Raw genomic sequence first — 16,134 nt, 5'->3', positions numbered from 1 at the left:
CCAAGGAGAATTGAAGTTGTATTGCAGGATAGTGAAAGGAGCTCATTTGAGGCTATTTGGTGTGAGATTGAGACTGGCAGAATAAAATATACAGTTGGGTGCTGCTATAGACCAAGTGATGGAATAGATGGTGGAGATAGTATGCATAAACAAATTGATGAAATGAGTGGAAGGAGGGTAATTATTATGATGGAATTTCAACTACGGTAACATTGATTGGAAGAGGAGAGGACACATGTGAGGAAGGAAATGGATTTTATTCAATTATTAAGGGATAACTATCTGAGACAGCATGTAATTGAAAATACTAGGGGTGTGAGAGTGCTTGACCTGGTAACAGCATCTGAGAATTTGACTGTAATGAATATGACCATGTTGCCACCTATTGGTGAGAGTGATCATAAGGTCTTGACCTGGGAGGTGGCTAAAGGTGTGAAATTTTTTATTAAGACAGGGTATATGTGGAATTACCATGCTGGCAAGTTTGACACGCTTAGGAGATTGCTTGGATCAGTGCCAGCATGTACAACTGCAAGGGCTGGACGTCGCTAGAGCATGGGAAGTGGTCAAGGAGCATTTACAGGAGGTTATGGCTGATTGTATACCTAGGGTCCGAATAGTAAAACAAGTAGGGGTTAAATGGATGAATAACACCATTGAACTTGAGCTGCTAAAAAAGAAACAACTGTGGAGGGAATTTAAAGAAAGGAGTGACCTGCAGGCACACGAACAGTATAAAGAGTACAGGCCAGAAGGGTAACGAGTGTGGTAAAAACAGCAAAAGCTGATTATGAAAGGAAACTAGCTATGCAAGCAAAAGAGAATCCCAAACAGTTCTTTCAATATGCTGCAAGCAAGAAAAAACTGTACATGGTAAAATGATTTTAAGGAATGACGATGGTAAGGAGGTCACTGAACCAGTAGCTAAGTAACTCCACTGAACCAGTGGAGTTACTGAGCGCGCACTTTGCAAAAGTATATCATTCAGGTAGTGACATTGAAAAAAATGAAGGAACCATTAGTTTATACGGGAATTTTCTACGGAAATAATCTGAGTCTTGGGTCTGGTTTAGTCCCGAAGGTGTGGAAAGAGGGGAAAATAGTTTCACTGCATAAAGGAGGATCCAAGACTATGGTGGCAAATTACCGACCGATCATCATATCAGGAGTCGTTGTCAAGGTCTTCGAGAAAGTAGTCAAAGGAAAAATATAGGAATGGATTGATGAAAATGAGATACTGTACAGGGGACAGCATGGCTTTGTGAAGGGTAGATCATGCCTCAGTAACTTGCTCAAGTTTTATAACAAGGTGACGGCAGAACTGGATAAGGGAAATGGGTTTACAGTGATACTGCTGGACCTGGCAAAAGCATTTGACAGGATACCACATGGAATTCTAATCCGTAAACTACAACATATGGGAATGGATATAGGGTTGGTGAGATGGATAGGTGGGTGGTTGATGGAGAGATATCAAAGAGTAGTTTATTCAGGAGTAGAGTCCAAAAGACAGCCTGTGACTAGTGGTGTGCCGCAGGATTCTGTTCTTGGACCACTGCTGTTTAATCTGTTCATTAACGATATAGGGAAGGATCTCAGTGGAACAGTTCATTTGTTCGCTGATGATGCGAAGTTGGGTAGGGCAATAGTGAATGCAGAAGATGTTAAAGTCTTGCAGGATGACTTGGATAGATTGGAGTTCTGGGCTAAGGAGAATGGATGTCAATTTAATGTGACAAAATGTAAGGTTATGCATTTTGGGGTGAAAAGATTAGCAGCAGTAAACCACATTGGTGGAACTGTACTCCAAGAGATTGATGAGGCCAGGGACTTGGGAGTGTTGGTGAATAGGGAGATGAAGTTTAGGGGGCACATTGCAAAAGTAGCTAAATCAGCTCATCAACTCACTTGGTTGTTGAAAAATACCTTGACCAGCAGAGACAAGCAAGTTATTGTACCTCTGTACTGAGCTGTGATAAGACCTCATCTCGACTACTGTGCCCAGATTTGGTCACCTCGGTTCCTTCTTGATGGGAAAGAGGCGGAGAGGATCCAGAGGCGAGTGACTAAGATGATAGCAGGTCTATGGAATGAACCATATGAGAAAAGGTTGAAGATTTGTGGATTGCAGAAACTGGTTGATAGGCGGAAAAGGGGAGATATGATTGAGACATTCAAATTGCTAAAGGGATTCTATAGGATTAATTCAGAGGATATTTTTAAGATAAGGACTGGTGGTGGGAGAACTAGGGGGACGCCTATGGAAGCTGGGAAAGAGTGTGGTTAGCAGAGGTGTTAGAGCTGTGTTCTTTACTTTTAGAATGGTAAATGAGTGGAATAAGCTGCCAGAGTCTGTTGTGGGTGCTATGACAGTGAGCGAGTTCAAGGCAAAGTATGATAGATACTGTGAGAATGTCGAATAGTTATGTGGACATGATGTTTAGGGCCTCCCTCGATGAGTCTAAGGACTCCCTGGAGTAGCCCGAAATAATAATAATAATAATAATAATAATAGTGCTAAATGTAAAGTACTGAAATTTGGGTTCCACAGATAATATGCTTCAGAAGACATATCGCAAAGGATGTGAAGGCAATCCAGAGGAATGCTGCATTGAGGAGGATGTTGATGAACATAGATAAAAGAGTGGTGATTCCATTGTATAAAACCCTGATCAGACCACGTCTGGATTACTCTACTCAAATCTAGTCACCAGGATTTGAAAAGGATGTAGTAATCTTAGAAAGGGTACAAAGGTAAATAACAAAAATGATATCAGGGTTGTAAAATGTTGATTATAAGGAAAGATTGAGGTCATGCAAACAGCAAAGATTAGTGGATAAAAGATGAAGGGGTAACATGATTGAGACATTTAAACTGTTGAGAGGTATTTATAGGATTGACACTGGGGAGATTTTTCATAGAGTAGAACAAGGGGAAGGAACCAGAACAAGGGGGATATTCCTAGAAGTTCCAAAAGTAGGCTGTGAGGAGTGGGTTTTATTTTTTTGCACAGAAGTTGGCTAAGTTGTAGAATGCAATGCCTAATAGTGAATATTCAGATGTAAAACGGTTTAAAGAATAGTATAAATAAACGTGGTGTTTTCAAAAGTAGGTCTCTCGTGATGAGTCTTGTTATTCCACAGACATCCCAAAATAATAATAATAATTAATTCTCCAACTCCAGGATTTAGGTACTAAATAGTAATATTTAGTACTCCAGATGATGACCTTAATATGAAAGTTGAAAGTCGAGTAATTAGTTTGGTTTCTTTTAATTATTCCTTCCACATGGTGACATCTGCTTAATTTTTCCATGAGTTTCCAGGAACTGGATAAATACAGGTTTATGAATACAAAACAGATACAGTATATAACAGGATCTAATTTCATCAACAAACATAATATTAGTGTTATAGCTTTATTATTTCAATTAATCACCTGAAATAATAGTCTCATCCTCACAGAGAAGTGCAGCACCTACAGCAAACTTACTATAAGGACAATAAGCCATAGATAAAGCAGCTCTACTGGTTTCCAAAATTTTCATTACTTTTGGATCAATTTCTGCTAAATAAATAAAAAATATGTTATTACACAATATAAAAAATGATACTTAACTATAATCATATTGGGAATCAATATATTTTTTGGAAGGAAAAAAGGCAAGCAAAGTCGGGAAAGATATGAATTTCAAATTCTAATGCAGTTAATTTATTATTATTATTATTATTATTATTCAGGCCTCCATGGAGTCGAAAGAACATAAAGTCTATCAAGACTCATTGAGGGGGAGATCCCCACCTAAGAAACACAAAGTATCGTACCATGCCTTAAACTCATTGACCATTCTCGCTCTCATCACTCCATCAGGCAATGCATTCCACGGTTCAACCATCCTCCACACAAAGAAACCACTCCTCACCCTCTTGCTCACAGTTTCCTTTCGTAACTTCCAGGGATGGCCTCTTGTCATCACTTCTTCCCGCTGTTCAACCAAGCGAAAGAACTCCCCAGTGTCAAACCCTGTAACCACCTCTCAACAGTTTAAAAGTCTCAATCATATCACCTCTCCTTCTTCTAGCCACCAACTCTGCAGTCCACATTCTCTCAGCCTATCCTCATAACTATCCTTGTACAGTCCTGAAACCATCTTTGTCATCCGTCTTTGTATCCTTTCCACAGTTAATTTATCCCCTTCAAATCCTGGAGACCAAATCTGAGAACAATAGTCCAAGTGTGGTCTGATCAGAGACTTATACAACGGAATGATAACCCTCTTATCTCTGCAGGTCAGTGTCCTTCTCATAATTGCAGCAATCCTCTGTGTTACCTTCACAACCTTTGCAATATGTCCCCTAAACTTCAGGTTTCTATCAACCATCAACCCCAGATCTCTTGTCTCCCCTACTTCCTACAGTATAACTCCACCCATAGAGTATGCAGCATCCCATCGATGTTTCCCAAACTTCAAGACCTTACATTTTGCTGCATTAAACTGATACCCCCCCCCATTGATTTGCCCATCTATCTAGCTTATTCAAATCCTCTTGCAGGGCTACCACATCTGCACTATTACTAATAATAGTGCAGATGTGGTTCTAGCTTCGCATCAACTGCAAACAACTGAAACAACCTTGCAATGCCATTGATATAAAGGTTAAACAATATAGGTCCTAGTACTGAGCCCTGTGGGACCCCACTTGTAACCCTCTGCCTTCTTGAAACTGCTCAACCATACACAACTCTCTGATACTTATCAGACAGCCAATCCTGAATCCAGTTGACCAATCTGACATCCAGACCCATGTGCTGCAACTTAAATAGCAGCTTATCAAGTGGCACCCTGTCAAATGCCTTTGCTAAGTCTAAGAAAATTGCAGTATATGCCTTCCCCTCATCTGATGTTCTTGTAACTTTATTATAAAAAGCTAGCATATTGCTAAAACAAGAGCACCCTTTCACAAATCCATGTTGACTCTCACAGATAACATTACCCTCATCTGCCCAATACTGTATACGGTCCCTCACTACTTTCTCCAAGATCTTAACAACTATTGATGACACACAGACTGGCCTATAATTAGACACTTCCAGTCTGTTACCACCCTTATGGAATGGCATTATCTTATCTTCCTTCCATTCCCTGGGCACCTTGGCCGAAGCCAGACTTTCATTGAAAAGCCCAAACTTTAACTTAACATCCAAAGGATCCAAAAACTGATTATTCTGCTATCAGTTAATTGGAGTAAACTATTATCTAAACAATCTTCCACCATCCATACGTATAATAATTCCAAACCAGCCTTATAGAGAACTGAGATATATCTAATATCATTTAATTCAATGCAACTGTAGTTATTGTTATTAACATCTGATTTCCATGAAGTCAGAGACTCGTTGTGGGAGGTACACACTATTGCACACAATGCTCATCCAATGCTTCTACATAACAACAAACTGAGGCAACGCATTCCGTTTGTTGTTATGTAGAAGCACTCTCCGTGCAAAGAACCTACTCCTTACTCCTCTGCTCACATCCTTCTTATACAGTTTCAGCAATGACCTCTTGTTCTAGCCCCCTCCCCCATTCTATTAAAAATCTCTTCCATGTCAACCTGATAACAACCCCTGACTAGTTTATATGTCTCAATCATATTCCTTCCTCCCCCTCATCTTATTCACAAGGCTTTTCAACTTATATTCTCTAAATCTGTCCTCATACTCCACATTTCAAAGACCACTGACCACCCTTTATGAATCTTCTCTGGACCTTTTCCAACATATCATCACCATGAAATCTTCATATTCACTTCTACATGGATTGTTACTAACTTGCATTCATAGCTTTCTATCTTACATGAACTCAAATTCTCTGATATCATTAGTAGTATATCCTTCCTCTCCTATCTAGTCTGTCCTTCCTTAAAATACTTTATACTCTCTACACTTGATTTCAATTAATATATCTTCCTCTGAAAGGCAGGTCATATGAATGTCTACAATGCAAAGAGGTGTTCACGGAGGCAACAAACTCAACCTCTTTGTACCTAATAGTCCAGGCATTTGTGTGCAGACATAATTACCTCTAGTCTTTTTTGTATGCTTACCTCTGTAGTTTTCTTGTGGACAACTTGCAGAACTTTATTCATATCCAGCGACTCATTTAGTATTTAATATTTTTTTATAAATGGAATACAATAACCAGTAACAAATACTGCACTCTTATCATACTGCTTTTAGGCCATATTAAATATGTCCTTTGGTTGGGTATTTTATCTGCAATGAAATCTATTCTAATAAAACAACACTTACACAACACTGTCAGACTGACTGCATTCTACTAAGCCTTCTGTTTCCCCACACTATATAATACCATAAAAACATAAGGGTTATGCTCTACAAAATTTTAGGAATACAAAGAGAACTGGTAACTGTATTACTCACCCACTAGTGTTACTGCTGTGATGTCAAGTGACATTAGCAAGGTTTTACTTCAAGATGCAATTCAAAGATTAATGCATAATCACAAATTAATCTCAGCTAGCAATACTCCTAATTATTACTTGATACTGTACCCTACACAGAGTGATAGGATTAATCAGGAAAAGCTGCTGCCTACTCCACCTCTTAAATGTATTTTTGTCTGTAAATTGCTTGTGTTCTCTAGTCAGTTGTGATTTTACGAGAGAAAAAATAACTAAATTTCTGAATGGAAAAATCCTGCTATGTCCATCTGAGACTGGCTAATTCACTTTTTAATGATAAAAGTTTAATGGAGTGAAACAGCATTAGGAAACAATTAAAAATAGTATTTAATGATTTCAATATTTCATCTCAGTTACAGATACATCATCGGGGAGTATAAAATCGACTTGTAACACATACACAAACGCAGCACAAAACAAACTGAAACACATGGACAAAAAGACTAGAGTCCTAACTAGGTGGCGACACCCTCTATGGACACCTGTTGGCAGCCTAGGATGTAAACTGGAATCTCAAAGTATTAGTGTTTCCCATATTTTGTGAAGTTTTATGCAACTATATTTGTTTGACTTTATTTTTAAGAGACGCAGCAGATTCTAAAAACAGTCTTTCTCTTCTAAATTTAACTGTGCTGGAGCATGGTGGTCTTTTCTATCAGTCAACTGTATCCAAAGCCAGACTGACCATAGTCATGACTGCAGAGTCATTTTTCAAGCTCTTCCATTCAGATGGTAGCTGATCTTCCTGTCCCAACTGGCAGAAACAAGGAACTCTATATACACCTGTAACTGAGGAGGTGGGAGGGTGTCTTTAGTGGAGTGGATAATGGTAGTTGGTTTTAAGTGGAGTTTCAAAGTGGTGCAAAGATTTAAGATTTTGGATATTTTTTCTGATGTGTCTCGGACATAGGGGATGGTAACAATATTACTAAAATCTTTCTGAAGAGAAGGGTTCATGGAGTGGAGGAAGGATTGATTATTTTTCTGATATTGTGGGAGCTGTAGCCATCAGATAGAAAAGTGTGGTGTATATATGATTGAGTTCTGTTGCAAGAGAGGTCTAATTGGAACAAAGGTTATAAACTCTACGGTTTAGTGTTTTTATGACACCATATTGTTGAGGGGGGGGTGATGGAAAAGATTGTGAATGTATTTGCCTATGTGAGTGGGTTTCCTATATACTGAAAAAGACAGGTTACCATTAGGTACACAGGTGACTAAACACCTGTCAAAAGTACCTACTGTGTCTGGGTTCACAAGACCAAATAGAAAAGACATCATCTATGTATCTTAACCAGAAACACTGAGCGTGCGTGCGTGCATATGTGTGTGTGTGCACACGCGTGTGTGCGCTTTTACAAATCTTATTTTGTGCTCTCTGACAATGTTTCTGTAACTGAGATGAAATATTGGAAGCATTAAATACTATTTTTAATCGTTTCCTAGTTTCATGAGTTTTTCCCACCATTTAGGACTTAACAAATGGATAATAACATCAAATAACAAATATAGGAAAGGATCTGAGAGGAACTGTTCAGTTATTTGCTGATGATACAAAATTGGGTAGAGCAATAGTTAATACAGATGATGGTAAAATTTTGCACGATGATTTGGATAGACTGGCAGTCTGGGCAAAGGAGAATGGATATTAGTTTAATGTGGCAGTGTATGGTTATGCATTTTGGGGGTGAAAAGATTACCAACTGTATACCATATTGGTGGAACTGTACTCCAGGAAATTGACAAAGCCAGAGATTTAGGAGTGTTGGTGGATAAGGAGTTAAAGTTTAGGGGGCACATAGCAAAAGTGGCTAATGCAGCTCATCAGATCACTTGGTTATGTGATCTGATGAGCTGCATTACTGAAGAATATTTTGATAAGCAAAGACAAACAGATTATTGTTCCTCTTTATTGAGCCTTGATAAGATCCCCATCTTGACTACTGTGTGCAAATCTGGGTTCCAGGGTTTCTTGGTGGAGAGCGGATCCAGAGGCAAGTGACCAAGACAGTAGCAGGTCTATGGAATGAACCTTACAAGAACAGGTTAAAGATTTGTGGGTTACAGAAACTGGCTGTTAGGCAGAAAAGGAGTGATATGATTGAGACACACAAATTACTGAGAGATTTTACAAGATTAATTCAGGGGAAATTTTTCAGAACAGGTCTGGAAACTGAGTAAGAGTGTAGTTAGCAAGGGTGTTAGAACTAGGATTTTTTTTGCTTGTGGAGTAGTGAACGAGTGGAACAGGTTGCCAGAGTCTGTTGTCGGTGCCATGAATGTGAATGGTTCAAACAAAGTATGATAGATACTGTGCAAATGTTGGATAGTTCTTGACATGATGTTTAGGGCTCCCTCAATGAGTCTAAGGACACCTTAGAGCAGTCTGTAATAATAATAATTATTATTATTATTCAGGCCTCCAAGAAGTTAAAAGACTCATCGCAGGAGGTCCTTCCTAGGAAACACAGGTCTATCATATCACTCCTTAAACTCATTGACTGTTCTCGCTCTCACCACTCTATCAGGCAATGCATTCCATGGTTCAACCACCCTCCATGCAAAGAAACCACTCCTCCCCCTCTTGCTCACAGTTTCCTTTCGTAACTTCCAGGGATGGCCTCTTGTCATCACTCCTTCCCACTGTTCAACCAAGTGAAAGAACTCCCCAGTGTCAACCCTGTAACCACCTCTCAGCAGTTTAAAAGTCTCAATCATATCACCTCTCCTTTTTCTATCCACCAAACTCTGCAGTCCACATACCCTCAGCCGATCCTCATAACCAAAATTGTACAGTCCTGAAACCATCTTTGTCATTCGTCTTTGTATCCTTTCCACAGTTAATTTATCCTCTTCAAATCCTGGGGACCAAATCTGAGAACAATAGTCTAAGTGTGGTCTGATCAGGGTCTTATACAACAGAATGATAACTCTTTTATCTCTGCAGGTCAGCGTCCTTCTTATGATTGCAGCAATCCTCTGTGTTACCTTCACTACCTTTGCAATAATATGTCCCCTGAATTTCAGGTTTCTATCAATCATTAACTCCAGATCTCTTGTGTCCCCTACTTCCTCCAGTATAGCTCTTCCAATTGAGTAAGCAGCGTCCCATCAATGTGTCCCAAACCTCATAATAATTCACTTTCAGTTGAAAAAGCTCTTATAAAGCTTCTTCATCATACAGAGATTGAAACAAATTCCTTTTCTAACCAATGGCGAATGCCACATGCTGCTAAAACATATGGTCTTGCTACGCGAGGTTGGTTGTACATCTATAAGCACCAGGAATAAGCTAAAGATTTTTTGTTTTTTTTTAAATTACATAATCTAGAGATCAACTTTTTCAAGTTATTTCAGGCTTCCAAAAAACAGGGAAACGGTCTCACAGTGGAATCTCACCTAAAAACATTCACCAACAGCTATATCCAGGCGGGATTCGAACTCGGTCGCTCGGTTAGCCGGTGGGTATGCTATTCGTTCGGTCAGCCAATTTCATAAGTACATATAAATTTTACAAAATTAACAAGTGAATAAATGATCTATATATTTTAAAATCTAATAAATGATTGGTATTACAAAAAGACACCTGCATATAATCCTCACACCACAGTAAAGAAGGGAAACAGATTAGAGTAGGTTGATGCTAATATGCATATATCTGAGATATCTGATAGAAAACATGTCTCGGGGCTGTTTAAAATAAAATGATATTTTCATCCTGCCTTACTGAAACTAAAAAGATACAATAGCACCTTACCGTTCATTGCGGAAGACGTGCTGCTTTTATCCAAACCGGAACTTCGTATAACTAATTTTGTTATCCAAATTGGGAACTGCAACGGTATAACATATGTTGGGGTGATACTGGTAAACTAAGTTTACGATATAAAACCGAAAGTACTAATCAACCAATTAGGAAGAAGCATCATTAGATAACAGTTGTGATTAACTGATCAAAGCAGTAAACTCTTGATTTAATAGCCAGTAATAACAATCGAGTCTTTGGACTCCCTGGAGGTGTCTAATAATAATAATAAAACTCCAACACACTGGTAGTTCTAGCCAAACTACTGTTAAATATCCTGACAAAATTCCTAAACAAACTTCAGGATTGCGTAATATTACACAATAGTAATAACACTCCTGTACGTTTCATAAAAGTTCTTTCTGACAGATTATGACATTATATATATTTATTTATTTTTCTAAATCGTTTCTTAAACTGAAAAACAAAACATATGTAGTCATATTAAAAATATTAAATGATAATTAACTTCGAGAAAAGGAGATATTTTTTTATGATACAGAAGCGTGTAGAACAGTGTTCTCAAACTGTGGGGCGCGATCCCCAGGGGGAAGGCGAATAGCTTGAAAGGGGGGGGGCATACTTTCCTACAGATAAAAATTAAAACTGCCCTGATCAGTTTTCAAAATAACAACAAATAAAAATACAGAAAGAAAAACTGTTGATAATACAGGTTTTAATTATCATTAATTTCAAAATAACTAATAATTATTTTCTTCTCTCGCACTTATAAAACGCGTGTGACAGAAACCGAGAAAGGCTTTTCTGCTTTGGTAGCTACGAAGTCCAAGTATCGTTCAAGATTAAATATTACTAAAGAACTTAGAGTGCCATTTCTGATATTACACCGCGTTTTGATAAACTTTGTTCTCAAAAGCAGGCCTATCCATCACATTAGACTTTGACATTTAAATGTTTGATTATTTTTACAGAGAAAAATTAAATACTTGTTAGTTAAATATTGTTTCATTTCAATACATATTTTGGTTAATCGCAAGTGTTAAAACTAATTTTTATTGTAGGTCTAATATTGTGATACTTTAATTATTTTGTGTCAAAAACTGTTAAATAGTATGTAGAAAACACAAAATAAACTGAAAAAAAACGTCAAACTTAGTATGACTTCTATTTTGATAAATAAAACCGGCGGGGGGCGGGGAACGAGGCACTGACAGTGTTTTCCCTTGTCAGGTGGGGCTCAGAGGTAAAAAGTTTGAGAACCATTGGTATAGAACAAGTATAACATGATTATTTTTGTGGGAGTATATGGATGCTCAAGTTGGTATAAGTAATAATGAAGATAAGTGAGCAGCAAATAAGAAATCATGTGGTATGAGCACGGTAAGTAACTGACAGCATTTTGTGAAATGAATAACCTTGTGATAGGAGAACATTTATTGTAACAAAATAATAATAATAATAATAAATAATAATAATAATAATAATAATAATAATAATAATAATAATAATAATAATAATAATAATAATAGCCTGAACATCATAAGAGCAAAACCAAAGCCAAATTGCCCACATGGCAATCAAGGGTAACTTTAAAAGCTCACTCTTAGATGTCAAAGTAAGAGCTGCTGTAGGATTTCATCATAGTGACAGCCAAAATTAAATCAAAGCTGTGTAGGAATAAGAAAATTACAATTCAAAATGGAAGTATAAAATTCAATAGGTCTGATTAAAAATGAATGTAATAAGGAAAATGTTTCTATTATCATAAAAAATCGATTTGAAAATGTGTGAGAATGAGAAGTGAGAAAGAAGAAAACTCAGAAACATGACAGAAAGAAAACAGAAAATTTTGACAATGAGAACACACAAATTTTCAAACAAAATATACTGTATATACTGTTGGTAGTAAACAGTAGATAACGATGTGTGTTAATGGCAGTAGTATCCCGTAGATGGAAGTTTAAGTAAAAGAGGCGATGAGTTGTAATGGAGTAGTGTGTCCTCCAGGATATCGTGACACCTCCAAGCATGGAAGTGTCACGATATATTAATAATGTAATGAGATGGCGAGAGACTGTTTGGGTAAAGGTGAAAAAAAAATATTGGTTATCAAACTAGTCATGGAAACTCATAAAAGAACTTCATAAAATGAAAATGGTTTTTGGTAATTAGTTTACGGAATTAACAATGCATATAAAGTATATTAATAAAGATAACTTTAATAAATAACTTCTATATTTCGGCAACGTCACGCTGTCATCTTCAGGAACATACGGATATGGTATGTGTACGCAGGCACTAACAAAAGCAAACGAGGAAGAAAACAAGAAACTAATATTGTTCCTAAAGTCCTAATGGTGCCCTCTGGCGGGCTAATTTGGTTGTCTTGGCAGTTGGGCTGAAGTTCTCAAAATGTAGGGCTCCCAAATTTGGGGTAGTTTCATGCACCCAAATTTGTTGAGTTTAGGACCGTTTTTTAGAGCTGCTGAAGATTCCTTGAATAATCTTTCGTATTTAAACTTGCTGCAGTGTATTATTTTTGTTTTCTTCCAACGAATTCTATGGTGGGTATCTAAGGCATGGTCTGCCAGCCCAGAGCGGCTGTACTGGTGAAACCGGATGTAGTCTTTGTGTTCTGAAATCCTGATATTTGTTGTTCTGCCTGTTTGGCCAAAGTAGGACAATTTGCAGCTGCAAGGGACCTGGTATACACCAGGTAGGTCTAGGGGGAGTGGTTGGTCTTTGGTAGAGCGGATAAGGGATGCCAACTTTTTATATGGTCTGTAATAGGAAGTAAGGTCATATTTTATGAGGATATTGGTTATTTTCTCAGAGCTGCCCTGGATGTAGGGGATGGTGATAGATTTGGTGTAATCTTTATTGTGGAGTGGGGAAGGGGGTTGTGGTTTACTGGTTTTAGTATTTTTTGGAATTTTTTGGGGTTACATTGGCTAAGAAAGTGTTGTGGATGTGGTTTAGTTCGGAAGTTAGGGTCTTGTCATCTGAGCAGATTAATTTTGCCCTGTTATATAGTGTTTTTATAACCCCATATTGTTGTGAGGGGGAGATGGTGGGATTGCTGGTGAATGTATCTGCCAGTATGGGTGGATTTTCTGTAAACAGAGAAAACCAAAGATCCACCAAGCTGGTTGGTGATTAAAGTGTCTAGGAAGGGGAGAGTGTTGTTTTCCTCTTTTTCTAAGGTGAAGTGGACTCTGGGGTGTTGGTTGTTTAAGTATGTTAGGAAGGAGTGGAGTGAGTCTGAGCCATGTGGCCAAATAGCGAACACATCATCCATGTAACGAAGCCAAATAGTGGGTTTTTGTGGGGCGGAGTTTAAGGCTTTCTCTTCAAAGGTCTCCATAAAGAAATTGGCCAAGGGTGGGGAAAGTGGTGAACCCATGGCTGTCCCCTCTATCTGTTTGTAGAACTTTCCTTGCAAAACGAAATAGCCTGAGTTCATTGTGAACTGAAATAGGGCTGAGATATCGGGAAGAAACTTGCTTCGATGAGCTCTAGGGTTTCTTTGAGTGGAACATTAGTGAATAGGGAAGAGACGTCAAAACTGACCATTATGTCAGTGTGTTGGAGTGAGAGGTTTTCTATACTGGCTTTAAAGTGGGCTGAGTTTTTTATGTGTGATGGTGTGTTGCCAGTATAGTGTGTGAGCGTTTTGGCTAAATGTTTGGCTAATTTGTATGTGGGGGAATCGATGCCATCCACTATGGGACGTAATGAAACATTTTGTTTATGTATTTTTGGGAGTCCATATAATCGAGGGGATCTAGAGTTGTAAGGTTTTAGTTTGTTAGTGACTTCCACAGGCCAAGAAGTGACTTTCTTAAGGAGTCTGTGCAGAGTTCTAATCTGAGAGCTGGTAGGATTATATTCAACAGGGAGGTAAGTGGTACGGTGTAGTACTAAAGCATTAAGCTTACCTTTGTAGTCCTTTTGATTTAGCACCACAGTGGCGTTTCCCTTATCCGCTTTGGTGATTACTATTTTTTTGTTATTTTTCATTTCTTGTAAAGCTGTATATTTGTCTTTGGATAGGTTGGTTTTTGAAGGTTTGGCTTTAGTGAGAACACCGACTACATCCAGTCTGACGTTGTTGGCGTTATGGTTAGTAAGGTTGCGAATCCCACGTTCTATTTCGATCATGATTTCCTCGGCAGGTATTCATTTAGGAGCTAGGGCGAAATTGTGACCACTTGCAAGTCCGGTGAGTGCTTCAGGCTTTAAAACTGTCGACGAGAGGTTAACTATAGTGTTGAGTGGTGGCGGTGGTAAGGAAGCAGAATTCTTTATCAGGTTTTCGTATTTTTTCAAGTGCCGACTTCGTATTTTTTCGAATTCTTTTCTTGCCGATGCGCATAAGACTTTATAAAGTATCGTCCAAAGATCATGGCGAGTGTATTCAAAAACAAAACCTTACGGGCACTAGAGGAAGTGCCCGTAAGGTTTTGTTTACGTCCTCAAGGAGAACACGTGTCGCGGTAATTTGTTCTCTTAACAGGGCGAAACTAGTGCGATTATAAATGCGCAGAGCTTTTTGTGAAGTAAAACGGTGCTTCAATTTAACACAATTAGGGATTACCTTGTTATCCCGGCAGCGTTTTAGGAACGCCAGATGATTCAGTTGTCTGGACATCTTCAACCTCATTTTGTCGTATTGACGGGCCTTTCGCGCGATGGAATCTCCGTGGATGATCATTATTCTAGTAGCAAGGCTTATACGTTGGTCATACATAACTGGTAATTAGTTTACGGAATTAACAACGCATATAAAGTATATTAATTAAAGATAACTTTAATAAATAAATAAATAATCAATCTACAAAGAGATAGAGGGGACAGCCATGGGTTCACCACTTTCCCCACCCTTGGCCAATTTCTTTATGGAGACCTGTGAAGAGAAAGCCTTAAACTCCGCCCCACAAAAACCCACTATTTGGCTTCGTTTCGTGGATGATGTGTTCGCTATTTGGTCACATGGCTCAGACTCACTCCACTCCTTCCTAACACACTTAAACAACCAACACCCCAGAGTCCACTTCACCTTAGAAAAAGAGGAAAACAACACTCTCCCCTTCCTAGACACTTTAATCACCCGCCAGCTTGATGGATCTTTGGTTTAGAGAAAACTGTTTTTCTCTAAACTTCCTGTTTAGAGAAAACCCACCCATACTGGCAGATACATTCACCAGCAATCACACCATTCCCCTCACAACAATATGGGGTTATAAAAACACTATAACAGGGCAAAATTAATCTACTCTGATGACAAGGCCCTAACTACTGAACTAAACCACATCCACAACACTTTCTTAGCCAATGGCTATAACCCCAAAAAAAATCCAAAAAATACTAAAACCAGTAAACCACAACCCCCCCCTCCACAATAAAGATTACTCAAATCTATCACCATCCCCTACATCCAGGGCACCTCTGAGAAAATGACCAATATCCTCCGAAAATATGACCTTACTTCTTGTTACAGACCATATAAAAAGTTGGCATCCCTTATCTGCTCTACCAAAGACCAACCACTTCCCCTAGACCTACCTGGTATATACCAGGTCCCTTGCAGCTGTAAATTGTCCTACTTTGGCCAAACAGGCAGAACAACAAATATCAGGATTTCAGAACACAAAGACTACATCCGGTTTCACCAGTACAGCCGCTCTGGGCTGGCAGACCATGCCTTAGATACCCACCATAGAATTCGTTGGAAGAAAACAAAAATAATACACTGCAGCAAGTTTAAATACGAAAGATTATTCAAGGAATCTTCAGCAGCTCTAAAAAACGGTCCTAAACTCAACAAATTTGGGTGCATGAAACTACCCCAAATTTGGGAGCCCTACATTTTGAGAACTTCA

General features: G+C 38.5%; 1 protein-coding gene across 2 annotated transcripts in view; it reads right to left on the bottom strand.

The window, feature by feature from the left end:
* LOC150109347 (cytidine deaminase-like) overlaps positions 1–10,831 on the bottom strand; it is a 67,717-nt gene extending 56,886 nt beyond the window's left edge. The window contains exons 1-2 of one of the 2 annotated variants that reach the window (XM_090407557.1): positions 10,244–10,831; positions 3,440–3,568 (exon numbers count right to left, since the gene is read on the bottom strand). In XM_090407557.1, coding sequence (XP_090263683.1) covers positions 3,440–3,568; positions 10,244–10,250 — 136 coding nt within the window. In that variant the 5' untranslated portion in view covers positions 10,251–10,831. The remainder of the gene's footprint in view (positions 1–3,439; positions 3,569–10,243) is intronic. The other variant, XM_090407564.1, reaches the window with a different exon arrangement.
* Positions 10,832–16,134: the final 5,303 nt, after the last annotated feature.

The sequence above is a fragment of the Typopeltis vanoorti genome, chromosome 2 (assembly GCF_054136105.1).
Source record: "Typopeltis vanoorti isolate ZY-2024b chromosome 2, IOZ_Tvanoo_1.0, whole genome shotgun sequence".
Lineage (NCBI taxonomy): Eukaryota > Metazoa > Arthropoda > Arachnida > Uropygi > Thelyphonidae > Typopeltis > Typopeltis vanoorti.
The sequence above is the reverse complement of the archived record's forward strand: the minus strand, read 5'-3'. Positions and strand labels throughout refer to the sequence as shown.